Consider the following 21,454-nt stretch of genomic DNA (forward strand, 5'->3'; position numbering starts at 1 on the left):
TGTGCTAAGCATATATGTCATTTGTGCCCAACAGCATGCTTGTTTTGTTTTGTTTTTGTTTTTTGAGACAGGGTCTTGCTATGTACTTTGGGTTGGCCTTGAACTCAGTCTGGTATCAAAGTAACAGCGATCCTCCCACCTCATCCTCCCAAGTGCAGACATGCACCACCACACCGGCCACAGCATCTTCGTTTAATGACAGACTACAAAGATGGATAAGGTCTGGGGGGCCAAAGCCAGCCTTGCTGGTATCTCACAAGGTGCTCCTGAGTACTGAATGACTCAGTATCCAGTCCTGTAAAGAAGCTAGAGAGGGGCCAGGGATTTAGCTCAGTGGTTCAGGTGCCTGCCTCACAAGTGCAAGGACCCAAGTTCGATCCCCGGTACCAAAAAAAAAAAAAAAAAAAAATGAAGCTAGAGAGAAGGCAGCTGCTCAGATGCTGGAAGACTGACAGGCTAAGAAACATGGATGTGTATCCGTGGACTTTGGGAAGTCACTGAAGAAGGCTCTTCAGCTGACGAGTGGCATGTGCTCTGCCTGGTGTGTACACAGAGTTCTCCTTTGTGTCATTCAGTTCTGGGCTCAGTGTGTTCTCAGCAAGGCTTTCTGACTTCCCTGGAGGTAGGTTCCCCACCTCCGCTTGGAAGAGGTCTGTGATGTTTGTAGCATTCAGGTTCATGAAAGCAGGAATCTGCTTAGTCTGGGCCATCACTGTATCCCCACCATCTAAAAAAGTGTCTGATAAGGAGATGGATCTTTTGCAGATGGGAAGGGGACTAAGAGAAGGAGGGATGGAGGATAAAGGAGATGTAAAAAGAATTAAGATTCATTATGTACATGTACCAATTCTTCATGATGAATGTAATCACTACTGCAAACATGTAATCAAAGTACATTTTTTTTTAAAAAATCACAAACTCTTTAAAAAAATAAAAAAAGTGTTTGGCCATACTGTGACCAGTGTGTTTTTTTGGCTAATTTATTTCATGGTGCTAAGAATCAGACCCAAGGCCTTGTGCATGCTAGACAAGTGCTGTACCACTGAGCTATAAACCCTGGCAAGATAGTTTACAGAGACCCCTGGCAGCAATAAGAGAATGGGTTTCTAGAAAGCAAGACCAAGATAGGGAATAACAGAAATGAAGCAGGCTTTGAAGGACTAGAAGCCCAGTTTTTACTGTGCTGTGTCTGGAGTAGACAATCCATGAAGGGTGCTTAGTACACGGTTGCATTTCATATACCAGCCTAGACTTTAAGGGAGATGAGAAAGGAAGGGCCACAGATTTGACACAGGTCCTAATCAGAGGATTAGGTCATTAAAGCTGTGAAAACTGATAGATCACCCTGCAAAAATGAAGTAAGAGAAGGTGGGAGATAGAATCCTGGAGAAAATGAAGGAGGAGGTGGAAGAGAAGAATCAGAAGGAAAGTGGCAATGGCCAGTGTCCCTTTGGCACTCGGCATTTTACCCAGACTCTCTGCCGTGGTCTTTTCCAGCAGAAAGAGCCAGCTTGCCAGCAATAGGGAGAAGCTGAGACTCCCAAGGAGACCCTACCTCAGCCAATGACATTAGGGAATTGGTAGTGTGGCAGTCCACTTGGATGGCTGGGGTTGGCATAAGATTATTTTAAACTAAAGACATTTGAGATTCAACGGTTGCAGAAAGAAACCATTTCCTTATCGTACTAAAAGCAGAAGCTTCTGGGAATGAGGCTACATGGGTCTCCTGTGTGGGCAGTTTTATAGCAGTGAAGGGAAAAAAGGGAGAAGATACCCCTGAGTCTGCATAAACAAGCACTATCTCTGACTTCACCTCTCCTTTGTTCCCCTAGAAAGCCATTTGTTCTTCCCATAGAAGCCATTCTACCCCTTCTTTCTCCCCCAACTAAGCTATACATAAATCTTCATCTTCAGCTGTTTGGGGGAGTCACTGCTGTGTGCTCCATAAGGACACGAATAAACTGGTTTTGTTTTTTTCCCTCTTAATATCAGTTAAATTTACACACACACCTACTGAACCTAAGAAGATACAAGAAGTTTCCTCCTCAGGAGTGGATAAATAGTCCAGCTTATTATTCCTTCATGAAACAACCAGGAAGTTGGAGTCCATGCTTTCCAGAAGTTCCTCAGTGGGATTGAGTCCCAGTTGCCCATGCCCACAACTTGCTGATTAGCTCTTCCTGTGCTGTCTTACTCCTTTCCGTGACTGTCCTCCTTGTTCCCTACCAGTGTTTTGGATTCATCTTCCAAATAAACTGTTTGCTTCTGACAGAACCCAGCCTAAGAGACAGACAGAGAAAAAGGTTAGAGAAAAGTGAATGTCAGGTGCAGGAGTGCCAAGCTGAGGACCAAGCCTTAATTCAACATGGCCATTAGGGAACATCTCTGATGCAAACTATTGCATGTCTGACAGCTGAAGTCTGGGATCAATTAGCTCATTCATGAGGAAACTTGCAGAGGAGGGAAAAAGAAAAGATCCGGGGCCGGGGATTTAGCTCAGTGGTTCTGCCACCTGCATCGCAAGCACAAGGTCCTGAGTTCGATCCCTGGTACCAAAAAAAAAAAAAAGATCCCAGAACAGACTACTGGGGAATTTGGAGTTTGGGGGGAAAAAAGTGGAGGCCAGTCAGGTTCACAAGGGAAAGGAAAAGAGAAGCAGGTCGAGATTGGAGGTGGCATTTTAGGATTAAAGCTTTAGGGTTTAAGCAGTTCCTTAAAAATTCCCCTGCTGCTCCAGTTCTGAAGCTCCTGCTCCTGCTCAGGCCTACTTCTGTAGCACAGACTTTGAATAAATCACACCGGGAACTTACACTGGTATTACTTATAAATTCATCCCATCTATCCTTAATCTTCTAAACAAAATCTGCCCGCTATATCCCTGCTCTTTTAAAGCCAGGTAAGTCCTCTGTCATAGCCCCAGTGGCCCTGCACACACTCCTCCCACTTGGCATCCACTGCCTTTCATGGTGGTTATCTTTACAGTATCTAAGTGGGGACAGGAAGCAGTAGCTATTTAGCTTTGCTTCCTTCTACCAGAAACCAGATAATGGTAGATTTTACTGGAAACCTGGTGTGATGAAAAATCAAAACAAGCATGTACATAGAAAAATAATTTATCAAGGCCCTCAAATATCTGCTCATGCATGATTTGGTGCATTTTTGTGTATTTGAATGCAGGTGTTCGGACAGAAATTGGTTTGCTGCGTCTTACTTTATACTGTGGTCCAAATCAAACGATAGTTTTACCTTCACTTTATCAAATCCATACTGCCGTATCTGTTGCCCCCCCCATGCTTTCTCCATTCAAAGCTCTGTGATTTAAAAAGAATGTGTGTCCCAGTACCAAAAAAATAAAAAAAATAAAAAGAATATGTAGAGACCTGGCTGATTGGATAATTCTGCTGATAACCATTTATGCTTTTAACTTTTGTTAAAGTGTGGCCCTTCGCAAGCGAAGGTCCCGAGTTTGATCCCTGGTACCAAAAAAAGAAAAAAAGTATAGCCCTGTTGCCAACCCTGGCACAGAAGCGGGGGGCATGTGAGCAGCTGGCAGCCTTCAAATATGCACCAGCCAACTGTAGGCTTCTCCATCATCTCTTCAGTGGGCTAAAGACTATTGCTCCTTGCTCATCAAATCCTGCAATGATGTCTTAGTCACTTTCCTAGTGGCTGATACACGATACCCAACACTCACAACATAAAGGAGGAGATGGCTATGTGGCTTACAGTTTCAGAGGTTTCAGTCCATGGTTAGCAGGCTCAAATGCAGAAAGACTATGGTGGAACAGCATGGGCAGAGGAAAGCTGCTTATGTCATGATGGCCAGGAAGCAGAGATAGGAGAAGCCAAAGAGATATACTCCTCTAGGTTACAACCCCAGTGACCCAGCTCTAACCAGACCTGTCCTCCTAACAGCAAGTCAGCTATAGTACCCCCATGACCCAGTCACCTTCCAAACACCCTGCCTCTGAGCACAAGAGAGTGTTGGGGGTCATCCTTGATCTAAACCTTAACAAGTGATAAAACTCATTGCCTCTTCTCCCCTTTGAATAAACTGGAATCTGCAGTTGATTATCTTGCTGGAGTTACTGACAAATACAGCAAATAAAGGCAACAGAACAGAATTAGTTTTTTTTTTTTAATTGACTAGTCTCAAATTAAGCAAACCAGGAAGTAATACAACTTGATCACTAAAACATAAATAGTTAAGCTTAATAATTCCACAGGCTTTAGCAAGGCACCAGCGTAGGAAGAACACAGCTAGCCTGGGTGTTGGGCGTAACAAAAAAAGTAAGACAGATCAAACTGGCTCTTGTGCTTACATTCTAATACAGAAAGTAAACCACTTCAAATTGTATAGATACTTGAAGAAATCAAGGCACAAAGCATTTTAAAAACTGGGGGTTTGGGAGGCAAGGATCTCAGCTATGGAAATAACAATTGAGTTATCTAAGGATGCTAGATATGAACTATATCAGTGGTTCTCACAGTAGTATATTAGAAAGTGATGGGTCGTGACTGGTTTCGTGATAACTGAGGACCATCCCATCGCTAAATAGATGCAGCCGGAGATCACAGATGTCCTACAGCGTGTGGATCAGTCCCACACAACGAAGAATTATTCTGCACCCTGTACGACTGTCTAATGTCCTGTTGGACATTTAGGTAGGACCTACAACTCGTCTGAGAGAATAGAATTCATGTGTTCCTTCTGAGACAATTTGTAATTCGTCCTGTTATTATTTCAGTTAAGGTAATTCCGCCCTTTCCTTTACCATAGACAGATGAGGCATCTGATCTGTTATGACTCACCCTAATGCTGGTTTTCATTCTAGTGTCACCCATACCTCTAATATTTCATTTTTCTGTATACAGGCAAAAACTCCTGATCGACTTTTAAGCCCAAAACTATTCATTGTAAGGGTAAACATCTGTCTATGTCATGGCTTATAGCGTAGTCATGCCTGAGCATTTACATAATAAAATTCTTTTTTTTTTTTTTTTTTGGTACCGGGGATCAAACTCGGAACCTTGCGCTTTCGAGACAGGCGCCGGACCCACTGAGCTAAATCCCCGGCCCTTCATTTTATTTTCATTACAAAGTTTGCCTCTACTACAACAGGATTAGAGCATTCAATTAATTTTTAAAGAAATTCCTTTATGTAAGTAGATGATATTATCTATGAATCATCTCAGGACAGAAAGGGGATGATACTACAAAATATCTGCTCTGAAAAGGATGACTAGGCCTGTAAGGTTTTGGCTGCTGTGTTGGGGCTGAGGGCGGGGGCGCTACTAGCATTTAGCATGTGAGAGCCAGATATACTGAATGCTCTGCAATACACTGGACAGCTTCTAACAATAAGAAATTATTCTGCGCCCTATACGAATTTTGAATGTCTCACCTGACATTCATGTAAGACACACAGCTCGTCTGCAAGAATATATTCCCTAATTTTGTTTCGACATTTTCTTACATAATATCTGTATTTCCATGAAGGTTATTTCGTTCTTTCTCCTATATACACATTATCATCATATGCAAGTAAGTGGTTGTATCACTAGTCTATCTTCTAATGTCCACTCATTCCCCCGTTTTATTCATTTTCCTATGCTTCTTTAAATAATAACTTCTGATCTACTTTCAAGTTCACATTCATCATAAGTAGGTATAAGCATATGGCTTCTTCATGCTTAATAGTACTGTAATATTGTGCCCAAGTTATGTACCTTTTATTTCCCTTTTATGTTAATATTAGTTTGTTTTAATTTTTAATTTACTCTTAGAATCATGTGTAGGTAAAGCATATTACCTTTCAATTGCATTTTGAGGATAATAAAGTATATCTTGCAAAGTATTTGTTATTTTTTTAAAAGGCAGACACCCTGAGAACCACTGAACTAGGTAGGTAGGAAGGGTACCAAGAAATGCCAGGAAGTTAAGAGTGCATTGTGCAGAAGAAAATAAATGACAGAGGGGTCGGGAAGGGAAAGATCATTTTGGGGCTATGATCATGGTTTTGAACTTTATCCAAAAGATGTGATCTTGGGTTGGGTTCACAACCCCATTAAGTAAAATTATAAACTGCCATTAAGTGGAAAACAGATTAGAAGGGGACAAAAAGATATGTAAGAAGCAAAACTGGACTTGGGAGCAACTTAAATGTATATGAAGAGGAAAGCAAGAAGTAAGGGTGACTCTGCAGTTCTGCTTGAGCAGAATGGATCCAGGGATAGTATTTACTCAGGGGAGGATGGGTTCCTTTGAGGGAGGCAAATAGAGATCTCCATTTTGGACCACAGATGCCTGGGAAATATCCAACTAGAGGTGCCTCCTGGTCAGCCAGAAACAGCTGTGTACATTATACCTCTACAGTGCAAGGATCAAAGACAAAAAATGGAAACTACTAGGAGAAAAAAAATGAATAAGAAGAATCATTTGTGGTAAGCTCCCAGAAAATAACTATACTCTTTTTTAAAAAGTCTACATTTAGGGCCGGGGATTTAGCTCAGTAGTTCCACTGCCTGCCTTGCATGCACAAGGACCCGAGTTCAATCACCGGTACCAAAAAAAAAAAAAAAGTCTACATTTGTTACTGATGGAGAACTGTGAAGCTTTTTGTACTGACCTAAAATCTGACTAATATAAAATCAACTGTAATGCCAATTAATTATTTGTAACATGTCTACTAGAAGGAACTCTAGTAGGAAATTTTGGCAATAGTTTGGAAGGTAGAAAGAGGAAAACTGGAAGGAAAAACCTAATTCACAATAAGGAAGGAAATATTGGTTCAGGCACTATAGTAGCTTTAAAAACTATGACAATTCCACAAAGTCCATTGTATTTACACAAATAAGTCCCTGGCAGGCACGAGGCCTATTTGGGACACTGTTCCCTTTGTTCTGATTCTGTGCTCACCGGAAAGCAAATCTCTCCTCCATAGGAGGCCCATCCTCCTGTAGAGACAGCCTTGCCGCTAATTTCTTAGCAAGCCTCATCTACCATGCAAACGACCACTATAGCACTTGAATTTATGCTTATATGATTCTGGCTACTACAACTCATTTCTCCTAAAACACAGACACTTTCCTGAAACCCTGACCTAGAAGAAAAAAAAAGCTTTCTCTGTCATTAGATTAATTAGAATATAAATGTCTATTTTGCCATAATTATCTAAAGAACCCAAATGCACAATTAACTCCAGTTGGTGGCCTGAGTCATACTTGGTGGCTCTTATGACTGCAATACAAAAAGAGCCAACCCTTTGGAGTCTGTCTCGTAAAGAAGTGTGGAAATAGAGATGAGCTCCCAAATCGACCTCTTCGCATGGTGAGATACAGTGCTGAAGTGATGGCTACAACAGCATTGACAGTCAGCCTTTCGACTTTTCAGCTTAGCGTGTGCCTACACACTTTTTCCCCAGCTTTTCACAATTTCCCACCCAAGGCGGGACCACCTCTTGTTCCCATTTCAATAGGCATTATTAGTTTACTCTCAAACTTTCCAAATTGATTTTTTTTAAATTGAACTTAAACAAAACCATTTTACTCAGTAAACTCAAAGAGTAAATGAGAGAAAATGGTTAGCATAAGTATGCAAAATTTAGAAACCGGCCTCGATCAGTTACAGCCAAGACAGTGCAAACATTCCAACACACTGAAGTCATTAAGAGAGCTTTTAAAAAATACTACTGCTTGGCTTTCACCCAAGGAGTGATTTAACTAGGAAGGTGTACAACTGCAGCATTGGAATTGTTGTACAGCAAAGTTTGAGAATTATTGATTTAAGACACTAGGTAACTTAGAGAGAAAATAGAAAAGTCTAACCATTATCTAGGGCGATTTGGTCCTCTATGTGAGCAGAATGGTTATGGCATCCCAGATGATGCCGCCTTTATCCTCTCTAGCTAATCACACAGGCCTTCTCTCTGTCTGGCTCACTATATTCAATCAAGTATGCTGGGTAAACCTGATCATTGCGGAAGATGACAAAAACAGAGGGATTGAGCATTGTATCCACACAGCTGTTGTACGGCGGAGGAGGGCTCACGAACGTCATATTTCCCTCAATAAAATCTCCTGCCAAGACTCGGGCTACGAACATAACGATGTTTCTGGCATCATATAGGCAATTTTTGTGGGAATAGATGGCATCCTTTGAGAAGTGATTTCCTAGAAATAATCAGAAAAAGAAAAAGCTTGAGAATTGTTATAAAAGAATTATTATGGTTTATAAGATTACTTACAGAGACTCAGACAACAGAGACTAAGCATATGTCAACAATACTGACATTTATAAATCTCCTTTAAAAAAATGTACCGGGCACGGGATTTAGCTCAGTGGCGTTGCGCCTGTCTTGCAAGCGCAAGGTCTTGAGTTCAATCAACCCTAACCAAAAAAATTTTAAATTTTTAAAATATTTAAAAATGTATCCAGAAGTACACTTAAATAATGCAGACAAGCCCATGGAAATGGCAGGGACACAAAGCAAGCCACTGGGTACACTGATCATGCAGTGACAGCACAGCAGCACAATCTGGGCAACTTGGGCAGAAGAAGTTGAATGAGTTGAGTTGGAACTGATGAGCCAAAGATGTTCCACAGGAAAGGCCAAGTCACAATGCATACATTTTAAGGCACAAAGGCCATTTACTACTGATAGGAAGATCCTGGAAAATGTCAAGGGGAAAGATGGGCAAGGAACTGACCCTAACCAAGCTTTCCAAAGACAGCTGATGCACAATCCTTTAACTTCAAAACACCCCAGATAACCATGGAGCTTTCCAGAGTTGGCAGATACACAAGTTCTTGGCATATGAAAGTCTCCTATTTATACTTTTCTCACTGCCAAATGCTTTTCTGCCATTTTAAAGGAAATGCAAATTCTGATTTCTATGTAAGATGAATTATTTTTCTTTGTAATAACAAATGCTTAATACATTTCCATTTATTATGTTCGTTATCGTCTTTTTAATAGATGTTTAAACTCCAGAAACATGGCTTATTGTGAATAGATCAGATACTGGGTATTCTGGGTGAATGATTTTGTACTGTATTGAAATGAAAAACAAGAAAGCTACGATTTGAATGTTGAATGTCCCTGATGGGTTTAAACTCTTAAGGCTTGGTTCCTGGAGTGGCACAATTGGGAGGTGGTGGCATCCAGGAGATGGAGCCTACAGGGAGCCTCTTAGGTCCCGGGGGGTGGAGATGGGACCTTGAAGGGGACTGTGACATCCCCCATTCCCCCAGCCTGTGCTGCAGGTAGAGACAGGATTGTTTTGGCACCGCCCTCTGTTCTCACCAGAATGAAGCCGATGCAGGGGCCATACTTTCGAACTTCAAAAACCACCAACTGAATAACCCATGTCTTGTTAAGATAGTTCCCTGGTCATTGTAAATGCAAACCTGAATAACACACTAGCTGAACTATCATGTCTAGCCCCATTCCTTTTCCCCAGACAGTTAACAGCTAGGTAGAAATTTTTTCCAACTGTTTGTATACATTCACATACATAAATATGCATGTGTACTCCAGAATCATATTATGTTAATTTATTTGTTCACGAAAATATTGTACTATATGAACAGTTCTACACATGAGAAACTGACCAGTTTAAATTTCACGTGTCATGTGTCACTTAAGATAGTTACCCCATAGCCTCCAAACATATCTGATAAGTTTCAGTAATGCATTTAAACTTAATAAACTTATGAAATTCTCACCACATCATTCTGCAGCACAAAACCTTTCATTAACTTCCCTTGTCCTTGGTCAAGCCTGAACTCTTTACTGCATGGCCATCTCTCGCAGGGCTTGTTCCTGTCTATACACTGACCCTATGAGGCAGGTGAATCCTCCCATATCCCTTTCTTGGGACCATCTCTGGATCTGGGTTACAGCTGCCCTATTCCTCTACAGCAGCTGTACATTTGCATAATTTAATTAATTATGGAAAATTATTTGTTTGAGCCCATGTTTAACTTGTTCACCACTGTGTGCCCAGCATCTGGTGTACAGAAGGCACTCACAATGTTAGCTGAATGACTAATTTCTTGCTTTTTGAGATTGCTTGGGGGGCTGAGGATTTAGCTCAGTGGTGCTGCCTCCTACCTCGAAGCACAAGGTCCCGAGTTCGATTCCCGGAACCCAAAAAAAAAGAGATTGCTTGTACATTTAATCTTACTTATGAGTTGGACCCACTAAGCTATTATTTACCCCCTAAATATGAACAATTCTTTCTTGCATTTTTGTTTATTTGCTTGTTTTGTTAAGAGTTGCATTCAAGGGGCCAGGGATTTAGTAGCTCAGTGGTGCCACAGCTGCCTTGCAAGCACAAGGTCCTGAGTTCAATCCCTGGTACCGGGGGTGGCGGGGGGGGAGTTGGGTTACATGTAGGTGTTTAAGAACAAAAAGAAACAGGCAGGGCCGGGGATTTAGCTCAGTGGTTCCCACGCCTGCCTTGAAAGCGCAAGGTCACAAGTCCGATCCCCAATACCAAAAAAAAAAGAAATAGGTGTAAAGATTTTGTATGTGGGCAGACTTGGGAGACTCCAAGTTCCAGGTGACCCAGTGTGGCTGAGATGGGGAGAGACCTCCAACAGCATGGATTAGGATCAGGCAGAGCATTGCCAGTGAATAGCAATGGCAGGCAACGTCGCCCACAGATGGAACAGTTTGCAAGCAAAAGATAGGAGCAACGCTAAGGCCCAGCTCTTGAGCCCCAAGTCAACCGTGCCATTCTAATTTGGGTAATTTGACATAAATATGTTACTTTGACCTTATTTTCTCTCCATGACTACTCAATCCTGGATGTGCTGGTTAATACAAGATAATTACATACACTCTTAATGAAGCAAGTACAAACCTTTTCCATATTTGTTTTCGTGAGTTCCATGTAAGTTCCACATAAAATTATTTGCACAGATAGAATCCACGTGGGTGCGGCTTGTTGCATAAAATAGGAGTCTTTCCCTTTTCTCTGTCATGTTCAGTCGCCTCCTAATAGAGGAAACGTGAGACCAAGAATATTAACACCAAGAACATTCCTCTCCCATGCTAGTTGATGACACTAGTCCCAACTGAAGTACAATCATCTTAAAATTTTCTCCCATCCACTTTCAAAATGGAAAACCATTTTGAAACCACAACTGTAAAGTAATACATTTATGAAAACATTTCAGTGGTAGACACAGAATCATTGAAATTTTAAAAAAACTCTTAGAACAGATAGGAACTAATCCTTCCAAATATTATGTAAGGGAATCATATAATGTGGTCACCAACCTTTCAAAAGAATTCAAGAGCTCTGGATTATGGATCTTCTTTATCTTTTCGATCTTGAAATTTTTCATGGACTCTTTGAAATTATCCCTTATGGTGGCATATTCCAAAGACTGGTTATCGAGATCTAGCAACTAAGAAAGTTTAAAAATATATAATTGAGAAGTGAGAAACACTGAAAGTGTGCTGTGCCCACATGTATAGCCTCCTATGCCATGAGTATCACTGCCAGTTCTCAGACAGCAGGTGGGAGGGTCGGGCTTACATCTGTCCACATCTGGCCATTCATTCCAGTAATGAATCCAACAGGCAGTGGGCCTGTCCATTTAGGCTGACTCAAAGCTAACAAAGCATTATGCAAAGGGAGGGCCCCTGCATTATCAGTACAGTATGACAAGCTTCTTGCCTAAAATTCCAAAACCAGTGCAGTGGCAGAGGAACTGGATGTCCCCATGGAGTCTAAGCAGACTGGCCTGCACAGAAACTGGAGCAAGATGAAGAGGCAAAATGACCTAGGAATGGTCTTGCCCCATCCAGGGCAGGGCACAAAGGGAGCACATTGAGCCAAGTCACTTTTACTCTCACTCATGAAAATAGAGGTTCGGCCATCTATCTCTCAGGGTTGTCCTGAGGATCTGCCCATGTGTGGCCAGGTGCAGCTAAACCCCAAGGCAAACCATATTTTCACTGCCTTTGAATCCCAATCCTAGAGTTGTACAGAAGCAATTCATTCATTCCAATAAAGAAACAGGAATATTTCTATCAATGTACTTTTCCTAGACTTAAAGAATTCACCCACTAGTCAAGTAAAAACCAAGTACCTTGTATCCACTTGAAGTGGGAGAGAGGACATCCCACTGAGGAACAAATGTTGAGCCAACAGCCTCTGGTGGGGTGTGCACAGGCTGAGGACTGGAAGCAGAGAACTGCACCCGCTGAGGACTGTAGACCAAGAGAACAACATTTCACTTGCGCCCTGTTGCATCTGCCCAAGTAACTTTCCATCCTTGACTTCCAGCCAGGAAGACAAGGTCTCCTCCTAGAAAAATCCAGCACTTATTTCTGTATTTTTCTCAGAATCACATCCTTGCATATTTGTGGTATTGATGTACCAGTAATCACGCTTTTAAAAAAATCCAGTAACTCATAGCACTGATGCTTTATCTTTCTGCTCAACTTTCAGAGGTTCTAATCTGTTATCATGGAGCAAGCATGCTTTACAGCTGCTTTGTGGAATAATAAGACATTTGAGTATAGTGGTGATATGGGGGGAAGAAACTGTCTTTTCCTGTATGGTATGAACTATATTTCATACACGAGGAAAAATTCTTTTTAGATGACTCACAGCTAATAATTGTAACAGAATCTAGAGAATTAGAAAACCACCATTTTGTAACACTTAGTAAGGTACTGAACCTAAACAGTGATCATCAATAAATACTGTGACCACTAAATGACATTAGATGTAACACTAGGACAACTGGATCTTCTGTACCTCCTTAAGAAGATGTGACCCAAAGTATACCCCTTACAAAGTATTCTTGACCAAAGTTAGTTACATTTTGAAATTGGGAAATTCTATAGATTAAATCACTTGGTTTCTTTAAAAAAATAATAAATCATGAAAAAAAGTGGAGGAACAAAACTAATACATTAAAAGCTGAAGAGACAAATCAAATGCAATGCACAGACCCTATTTGGATACTGACTAGAAGAGATCAACTCTGAAAAGTCATTTATAAGACAATTTAAAAAACAGGGCACAGCTGCACAAGTGCAAGGACCCGAGTTCGATCCCCGGTATGAAAAAAAACAAAAATACAAAAAAACAGGGCACAAATGGTGTAAAAGGATATGAAGGAATTACTGTCACTTTTCTTAGCTGGGTTAAGGGTATTGTATAACATTTTTTACACTCCTTATCTGTTCAAGACACCTAAAATTTTTACAGGGAAATTACACACATGTGGAATACACAAAAATATTGCAGCAAAGGAAAAAATTAAGAGTTGATAGAAAAGATGAAACAAGATGGTAAAATAATGAGTTGTTGAAGTCAGATGTTAGCTACATAACAGTTTATCATACAATCCTCTCTACTGTTGTTGATGTTGAAATTTACCATGATCAAAGCAATTCCATTAAAAAAATAAATGCCTTCAGGAACAAATTGTTTAAAGATTTCCCTTGTGGGGCCAGGGATTTAGCTCAGTGGTTCCGCCACCTGCCTCTCAAGTGCAAGGTCCTGAGTTTGATCCCTGGTCAAAAAAAAAAAAAAAAAAGATTCCCCTTGTGTAAAATGAAGACTCTTTTGGAATGAGAAAGATTGGCCTTGATTTATCTGTATTTTTATACTTGGATTTCCCTTGAGACCATAATGTTGAGTGAAATAAATCAGACACACAAGCTTAATTACTGCATGGTTTTTCTTTCATGAGAAACTCAAAGCATAAATAAATCAAAGAGCAAAATAAACAGTAGATAGTAGGAACTAGAGAGACAGATCTTTTGCAAATGGGAAGAGGTCCAAGAGTTGAAGGAAGGGAAGTGGAAGGATATGTAAAAATAATTAAGATCCCTTACATACATGGACCAACGTTGCATGAGGAATGTGAGCACTATGTACTGCAAACATGGACTAATAAAATTTTTTTAAAAAGAAACAACCAGCAGCTATGTCTCCTCTAGGCTGGAAGCAGCACCATGAAAGCTTATTCCCTGCATGACCCTCATGGACACTGTTTCTCAATTCATTTTCCTCCACAGCTTTCTATTTCATGTCACTCTATGCCACACATGATACAAATGACTTCAAGAGCTTTGAGAAGCTGTAACTGGGTGCAGGAGAAGATAGGAAGGGTTTTGCTAGAAGTGACATTTACATGACTACTGCAGACATGCATCAGTGAAGGATGGGATACATTCTGAGAAATGCATTGTTAGGTGAGTTGGTTGTGTGAAGCTTGTGAAGACTAGACTTACACAAGCCTAGGTGTATAGTGTACTACACACCTAGCTGATGGGATTCCCGGAACATCAATATGTAGCACACGAATGCACTCTAAGCTACCAGAATAGGGTAAGTGAACCAAGGGAATTCCGTCTCACTAGAGGGCAAAGAAGTCAAAGGACAGTCACGAGTAAGGTAAAGTGGCATCAGAGCTGGGTCATAAAAGATGCTGGGTTCATAAGAATGGGGAGGAATGTTCCTGGAGGGTAGAGACAATCCTGGGCAGCTGTGACATATGTAAATGACCAAGACAGGGAATGGATGAACTATAGGACATATTTGGAAGTACTCCAAACCAATTTCTTCTCCTCTAAATAAATGGGTACCAAAAGAAACACCCAGGATGGAGACAAGAAAGGCAACAACCCTTCTAGTTTCTGCTGTCCAAAAAGGTGAAAGTACGGCCTTCCTAGTTGAGATTACATGGGTATACGTGAACTGTTAAAAAACCAAAATTATCAGCCTTTTAAAAAATATAAAGTGTGTTGCCTTACGGAAACATAATTTATGGAAAAATTTTGCCAAGACATCTTGTAAGAGCCACTGTAGTGAGTAAGAAGCAGCTGCTACAATCCCATTAGTACCAGGCCTCTTTACTCTGCCCCCCAACACTTGTCAGGAACTGAAGTAAAGTCATGTTTTGCTTAACCACAGGGATACAAACTGAGAAACTATAAATAGGTGATCTCATTATTTGCAGTCATCATAGGGTATAATGTATTCACACACACTTAGCCTGCTACAATGTCCCCAGGCAGCACAATTCTACAGCACCATTGCCATTTATGTGGTCAGTATTGACCAGAACGTGAGGCAGTGCATGACTTATACACTGTCTTAGCCATCAGTATGCAAGCTTCATGCACCAGGTGTGACCAAAATATATATGCTTAAATTAAAATTATTCATTATAGTGAAAGACACATTGCCATTAACCAACAGAGCATAACACTGGGTTCCATAGACCCATCTTTTGCATTTCTACTGAAAATTTTTACTTTAGTGTAATAGTGGCCGGCTGCGCATCTCAGTACCTTTGCCTGAGGGATACAAGAAGCAATCTTTGTGTTTACCCACTTGGCACGACAAAAGGCAAAGTTAGGTGTGCACCTGTGCAAAAGTGTCAAACTGGGATTTACACAAACATTATGCTCTGCCTAACAGGCTTTGTGTATGTTTACCTGAGCCTCACAGAGGGTATAATACATCCACACCTCTCTAGGATTTGTTTTTCAAAAACTTTTCTTTTGATTTTTCTGATAGAAGTACCCCAATTCAGTACAATGGCACATGAAAAACCACATTTGCAAGTTTTGGAGGATGCTGAAAGTGAATCATCAGATTACTCATGCATGGATGATGATGATGATCCTATAGTAAAATACATGCTTTTATAACAGAAGAGTGGTGTGAATGTAGGATGATGATGATGATAATGATGATGATAATGATGATGATGATGACTTTGATGTTGGCCATGTATCCTAAGTTCCTGTGACAGTGAAATGGAGCAAGAATCAACTCTGGGAATGCAGACCTCCTTGGTTCATATGATGAAGAAAACAGAAGAGTACATGTTTGACTAGTTGAAATGTTGCAAAATGGTCGCACACCCAAATGGAACAATCCAATATTAGAACTAGGTCCCAAAATATAGTGAGGGTCTTGGTAGGGGTGAAACATATTGGATAATGCCAGCACTCTCATTCAATGTTGGAAACTGTAACAGACGAAATGCTACAAGATGCTGTGAAATACACAAAAGCTGCAATACAAGTAAAACGTTCTGTATGCACCAATAGCCATATTAAAAAATGTATTTATTATGACACGTCACTAGATGAACTGAAAGCATTCATATAAGTCTCTTGTACTTAGCTGCAATTTCTCATGGTAATTGCAGGGATGTAAAACACTTATGGAAAAGTGATGGGCCAAAATATGGCATAAAAATGTATGCCCTTGTAGATGCGAAGACTTATTATGCTTTCAATTTAAAAATTTATCCTGTAGCTCAGCTATCAGGTCCTTATTTGCATAGTAATATACTGAATGATGTGAACAGACTAGTTCCACCCACTCCTAAACTAGTCAGAATGTGACATTCAACAATTGGTTACCAGTTTCTGTTTTCATAATCACATATCACTTGAAGAAAAAAAAAAAAATCCAACCCCAAAAATGTTTATGTACAATGTAGATTTTTATTAAAAGTTTTGGAAACAGGCAAAGTTACAGTGAATCTCCCATAGCAAAATTTCCTTTTAAATTCCCCTTTACGATAAATTGGTACAACTAAGTCAATTAAAAATAAAATAAAACTTTAAAAACTCCTTTAAGCCAGGCTAGTGATGCATGCCTGTAATCCCAACACTCAGGAGACTGAGGCAGGAGGATTGCCATGAGTTTAAGGCCACCCTGGACTACATAGTGAATTTGAGGCCAGCCTGAACTATATAGTGAGACCCTATCTCAAAACAAAACAAAATGGGGCTGGGGATTTAGTTCAGTGGTTCCACCGCCTGCCTTGCAAGCGCAAGGTCCCGAGAGTTCAATCCCCGGTATCCAAAAAAACCCCACAAAAAACAAAACCCTTTAATCAGTTTGATGTCTCTCCAAAACCTTTATTCAGGCAGCTACCTCATCCTTGTCTGTCTCTCTCTCTCTCTCTCTCTCTCATTTCATTCACTATAAATCATACACAACCAAAGACACAAGAAAGGATCCAAAGCAAAACAAAAATTCTAGTGCATTTGATGATTTCTTAGGCATTCCCCCTTAATCCAGCCATCCACAGCTGGAGAAGCTAAGGCCTAGAGTATTTAAGAGATGGATATAAAATACCCCGTGAGTCAGAGGCACACACATGGCCTGACATGTATGTGTGGCCTGTGTTTTCCAGTGCTGGGGATGGAAACCCAGGGCCTCATGCATGCTAGGCAGCGCACCACTTCTGAGCTACAGCCCACACACGCCCCTGCCCCGGTCAGCCACAGAACCCTGCTTAACAGCCATCTCATTCAAAGATAATGCAAAAGGAAACTGCAGTGCCACGCAAGCAGGAACTTCTCAAGAACACCGGATCCAGAAGTAAGAATGACGCGATGAGATAAGGACACGAACATCTCGGACCTCTGCAGCTATCAGGGCTGCAGAACACTTACTCTGGCCCCCTTCTCATCTGCTCCACATCCCGCGCAGAAACAAATTCTGGCCTTCGGACAACATTCTTCTGAGTCTTGGAAGCTATGTTTGTCTGAATCATCCCTTTACACAAAAAATAAAACAAACAAGAATCAAGAATCATTCTAGAAAATGACTCATGTTTCAGAGGCTATTTGTTCTGCAAATGTTTATGACTGAGTTGTAGTGTGTGAGTTTGGATGAAAACTGCTCATGATAAGACATGTATAATCCCCACTGCTGATTCAAAGATTCAGAAGGCAAAGTAGCAAATGAACATTGAAGAATAAACCCAATGTTGAAATCAAAGTTGGACAGTAAAAGAGGAGAACTGGGATACCGGATAATCAGACATCATGCATGCAGATGGCCCCAAACCAGAAAGTAGTGATTATGGGTTGGCACGTGTTAGCCAAATGTTTGGACATCAAGTATGAAATGTCATTTCCAATTCATGCATGTTGTTGGCCTGAATCCAAACTGTGCCAATGATCCTTTTAAGAAGTAAATCACGCTGGGCACAATGACACATACTTGTAATCCCAGCACTCAGGAGGCTGAGGCAGGAGGATGGCTGCGAGTTCAAGGCCACCCTGGGCCACGTATTGAATTCAAAGCCAGCCTGAACTGCATAGCGAAACCCTGTTATTTTGCATTGCTAGTAAGAGCATAAAATGTCACAACCACTCTGGAAAATAGTTTGGTATTGTCGTATAAAGTTAAATGTGCTACTATATGATCCAGCAGTGCCACTCCTGGGTATTTAAAGATTAATGAAAACCTATATCTACACAGAGACTTCAGAAGAATGTTCACAGCTACTTTATTCTAATAACCAAAAAGTACCTAAATGCCCATCAACTGATGAATAGATATGAAAATGATAATATATCTTTATATGGAATATTACTCAGCAACAAAAACTGTTACACATGCCACAACATAGATGAATCGGAAAACCATTATTCTGAGTGAAAGACGCCAGCTAGTGCAGAATACACACTGTAAGAGTCTATTTATATGAAGTTCTAGAAAAGGCAAAAGTGATTTAGAGGACGTAAAGCAAATCAGCCATAGCTTGTCCCAGAAGTAGAGGATGAGGGCAGGGGTAGAGCAGAAACCACTTGTAGAGAGGCAGGAGGAAACATTTTGCATTGATAGAAATGTTCTACATCTAGATTAGGGTGGTGACATGCATCTGCCAATACTCAACCAGCGACACACTTGAAATGGATGCATTTCACTGTAACACTTAAGCCTCACTGAAGGTGATTCGTAACAAAACAAACAGGACAGCAAATCTCTCCATGCCTTCTGTGTTAAAACAAAACAAAACAAAAACCCAGGTTTCTATCTCTGCTTGCAGATCTCTCTGCTCCGTGAAACACCAAGCTTCTCTACACCAACAGCCGGGACTCTGCCAGCCCTCCCCATGGGCCCAGGCTGCTGCCCATCCCAAATCCTCCTCCCATCAACATGGGTGCTCTCCACCGTCTCCTCCATTCTCTGGGTACTTCATCAGATTGTTTTGCCAAGTTACCTTCCAAAAGAGTTGGTATAATGGTCCTTAAAAGCTACATTACTCTCTGGGTTTGAGCCCCAGCACCACCAAAAGAAAGCTACATTACCTCTCAGCACCCTGGGAGGCTGAGGCAGGAGGATTACAAGTGTGAGCCCAGCCTGGGAAATTTAGTGATTTAGTGAGACCTTCTCTCAAAGTAAAAAATTTTAAAAGGGCTGGGGATGTAGCTCAGTGAAGAAATCCTGGGTTCAATCCCCAGTACCACCACCACCACCACCACAAAAAAAAAAAAAGCTACAGTACTGAACACAAAGTGGTACAGGATTTAAATTTCAGGTACCATGTGGGACACACAGGGCCTGAGAAAAGTCTCACTTCTGCCAAAACACCCACCCTGACCAGTCCTGGAGTCCTGGAGTCCCTGACCCCAGGCATGGAATGTCCTAGGATTGTGCCTATGGGACAGCACTTTCAGAGGGAGGGCAGCTCCTGCTCTGCTTTGCTACTAAACACAGCAGAGAAGTCAGTGGAAGCTAAGCAGAAGATCTTTCTCAACTGCTTCAAATTAATACTGCAGAAGGCAAAGTGCTATAGTCAATGTGATGGATAAAACTATTGGCCTAGATGAGGAAGCCTAAAAGGAAGAGCAAGTTTTTAAAGCTCTGAAGGTACCCAAAGCCTCATGACCTCCACTGCATTCTCCAGCGCCTGAAAAGTCAGCTGCCTCCTGGAGAATCAGCTTAAGCCACGAGAGTGGAAGTAGCCCCCGGAGCTACTTCCGGTCATCCTCTGCTTTTCCAGGTGAGGGAGCTGGGGCAGGACAGGACAGGCGTCCTTCCCCAGGGGTACAGCAATATCTGTCAGAGCCGGGGCTCTGAACACAGGCCTGACAGCCACGACTGCTCACCCTGCTAAATGAGCCCTCACCTGGGCGCTATATTCCAGTGACACATGACACTGACAAACACTGCTCACAAGACTCACCTTGGAAACTCAGCTCGTAGTTCCTAGTACCTGCCTGAAATGGCACAACTCCCCTGGGACACTTCTGAAAGAAAGACTCCAGGTAGGAAGAGTCAATGTTGGAACCTGGCTGGTTGTTGCTCTAATTAAAAAAAAAAAAAAAAAGTGAAGACATCATCAGGGTAGGCCTTTAAGAAACCTTGACAGTTGTATCTTACATAGTCTGATTTCAGCCATCGAGTTTTTTAGGGGGAGCTTTTTGACACAAGGTCTTGCTATGTCGTCCAGGCTGGCCTTGAACTTGCAGCAATCTCCCTACTTCAGTCTCCCGAGTGCTGGGATCACAGGCATGAACCACCACACGTGGCTTTCAACCTTGGGGTTTGAACAGGAGTACATTTTGCCTCCCAAGTCAGGTTATAAGGGCTTCCAGGTGGGCGCCATGGCAGAGCCTCTTCCGGTCCTCTCCAGCAGGTACCTGAGAGCATGCACTTTATCCTACAACAACTAACCACACTTGGTAAGTGACTGAAAAATGTAGCTGTTTACAATGTTCTTCTTATATCTGCCATAAAATATGAGGCAAATGGACAGAGCACCTTGCATGGCCCCTGGTGTGATGCCTCCATGCCCCTGCTTGGTAACAGGACCCAACACTCAACTTCTGCAAGAATCAGAACCTCGAAGGCTATTTTAGCTCAGCACTTTTAGAGTTGTAGTGAAGGCCAAGTTAAGGAAGACCTTCAGTTTCTTGTCTAATCTCCAACAGGTGTGCTGGCCTTCAAACATAAACAACCTAACCTTTCCCTCTACCCCCAACCAAAGTAAGTAAATAATCAAGCCTCCAGCCGGTCAACTATAGTGGACATGATCTTGGAATACAAAGCAAAGTAAAATAAATAGGAAGTGGGGTGATTTTTTTCAAATGGCAAGGGAACAAAAGATGGAGGGAGGCAAGAGGTAGGGGAGGGTAAGGAGATGAAAAGAAAAAGAATTAGCTCAGTGGTCCCGGCGCCTGCCTCAAAAGCGCAAGGTCCCAAGTTCGATCCCCGGTACCAAAAAAAAAAAAATTGGGAGGAAAAAAATGGAGACAGAGTTTCTGCAAATGGGAAGGAGCCCAAGATACAGAAGGAGCAGGGAGAGAGAGGAAGGGTAGGGGCTGAAACAATAATTAAGATGTGTTATGTACACACACCGACTCCTTCTGGTGAATGTAATCATCATGTGCTGCAAACATGGATTAATAAAAATAAAAATGTATTAAAAAGTGTTTTAATTTTTAAAAATGAAAATGAACTTGGGCTTGCCATTGACAGGGGCTAGGATAGAAGGAGTGAGGGATAGTCAAAAAAACAAAGTTCTAAAACTCTCACATTTCAAGGCATCCATGAAGGATCTGAAATCAGAACTGGTGAGTAAAGGGAAGGATGTTGATCTAGCGCCCGAGCAGGGTATGTCCCCATTGCACTCCACCCTACAGCAAGGGCAGCA

The 21,454-nt window shown here is 41.5% G+C and overlaps 1 protein-coding gene across 2 annotated transcripts in view; it reads right to left on the bottom strand.

The window, feature by feature from the left end:
* Positions 1–178: 178 nt before the first annotated feature.
* The window catches only part of Zc3hav1 (zinc finger CCCH-type containing, antiviral 1), a 67,642-nt gene continuing 46,366 nt past the window's right edge, over positions 179–21,454 (bottom strand). The window contains exons 9-15 of one of the 2 annotated variants that reach the window (XM_021263674.2): positions 19,985–20,105; positions 17,460–17,562; positions 12,107–12,227; positions 11,289–11,419; positions 10,870–11,003; positions 7,970–8,172; positions 179–2,280 (exon numbers count right to left, since the gene is read on the bottom strand). In XM_021263674.2, coding sequence (XP_021119333.1) covers positions 2,191–2,280; positions 7,970–8,172; positions 10,870–11,003; positions 11,289–11,419; positions 12,107–12,227; positions 17,460–17,562; positions 19,985–20,105 — 903 coding nt within the window. In that variant the 3' untranslated portion in view covers positions 179–2,190. Of the gene's footprint in view, positions 2,281–4,124; positions 8,173–10,869; positions 11,004–11,288; positions 11,420–12,106; positions 12,228–17,459; positions 17,563–19,984; positions 20,106–21,454 lie in introns of those variants that run through there. The other variant, XM_004851252.4, reaches the window with a different exon arrangement.

Source organism: Heterocephalus glaber, unplaced genomic scaffold (assembly GCF_053883595.1).
Source record: "Heterocephalus glaber isolate CG9 unplaced genomic scaffold, H.glaber_assembly_v1.0 deba00000621, whole genome shotgun sequence".
Taxonomy (NCBI): domain Eukaryota; kingdom Metazoa; phylum Chordata; class Mammalia; order Rodentia; family Bathyergidae; genus Heterocephalus; species Heterocephalus glaber.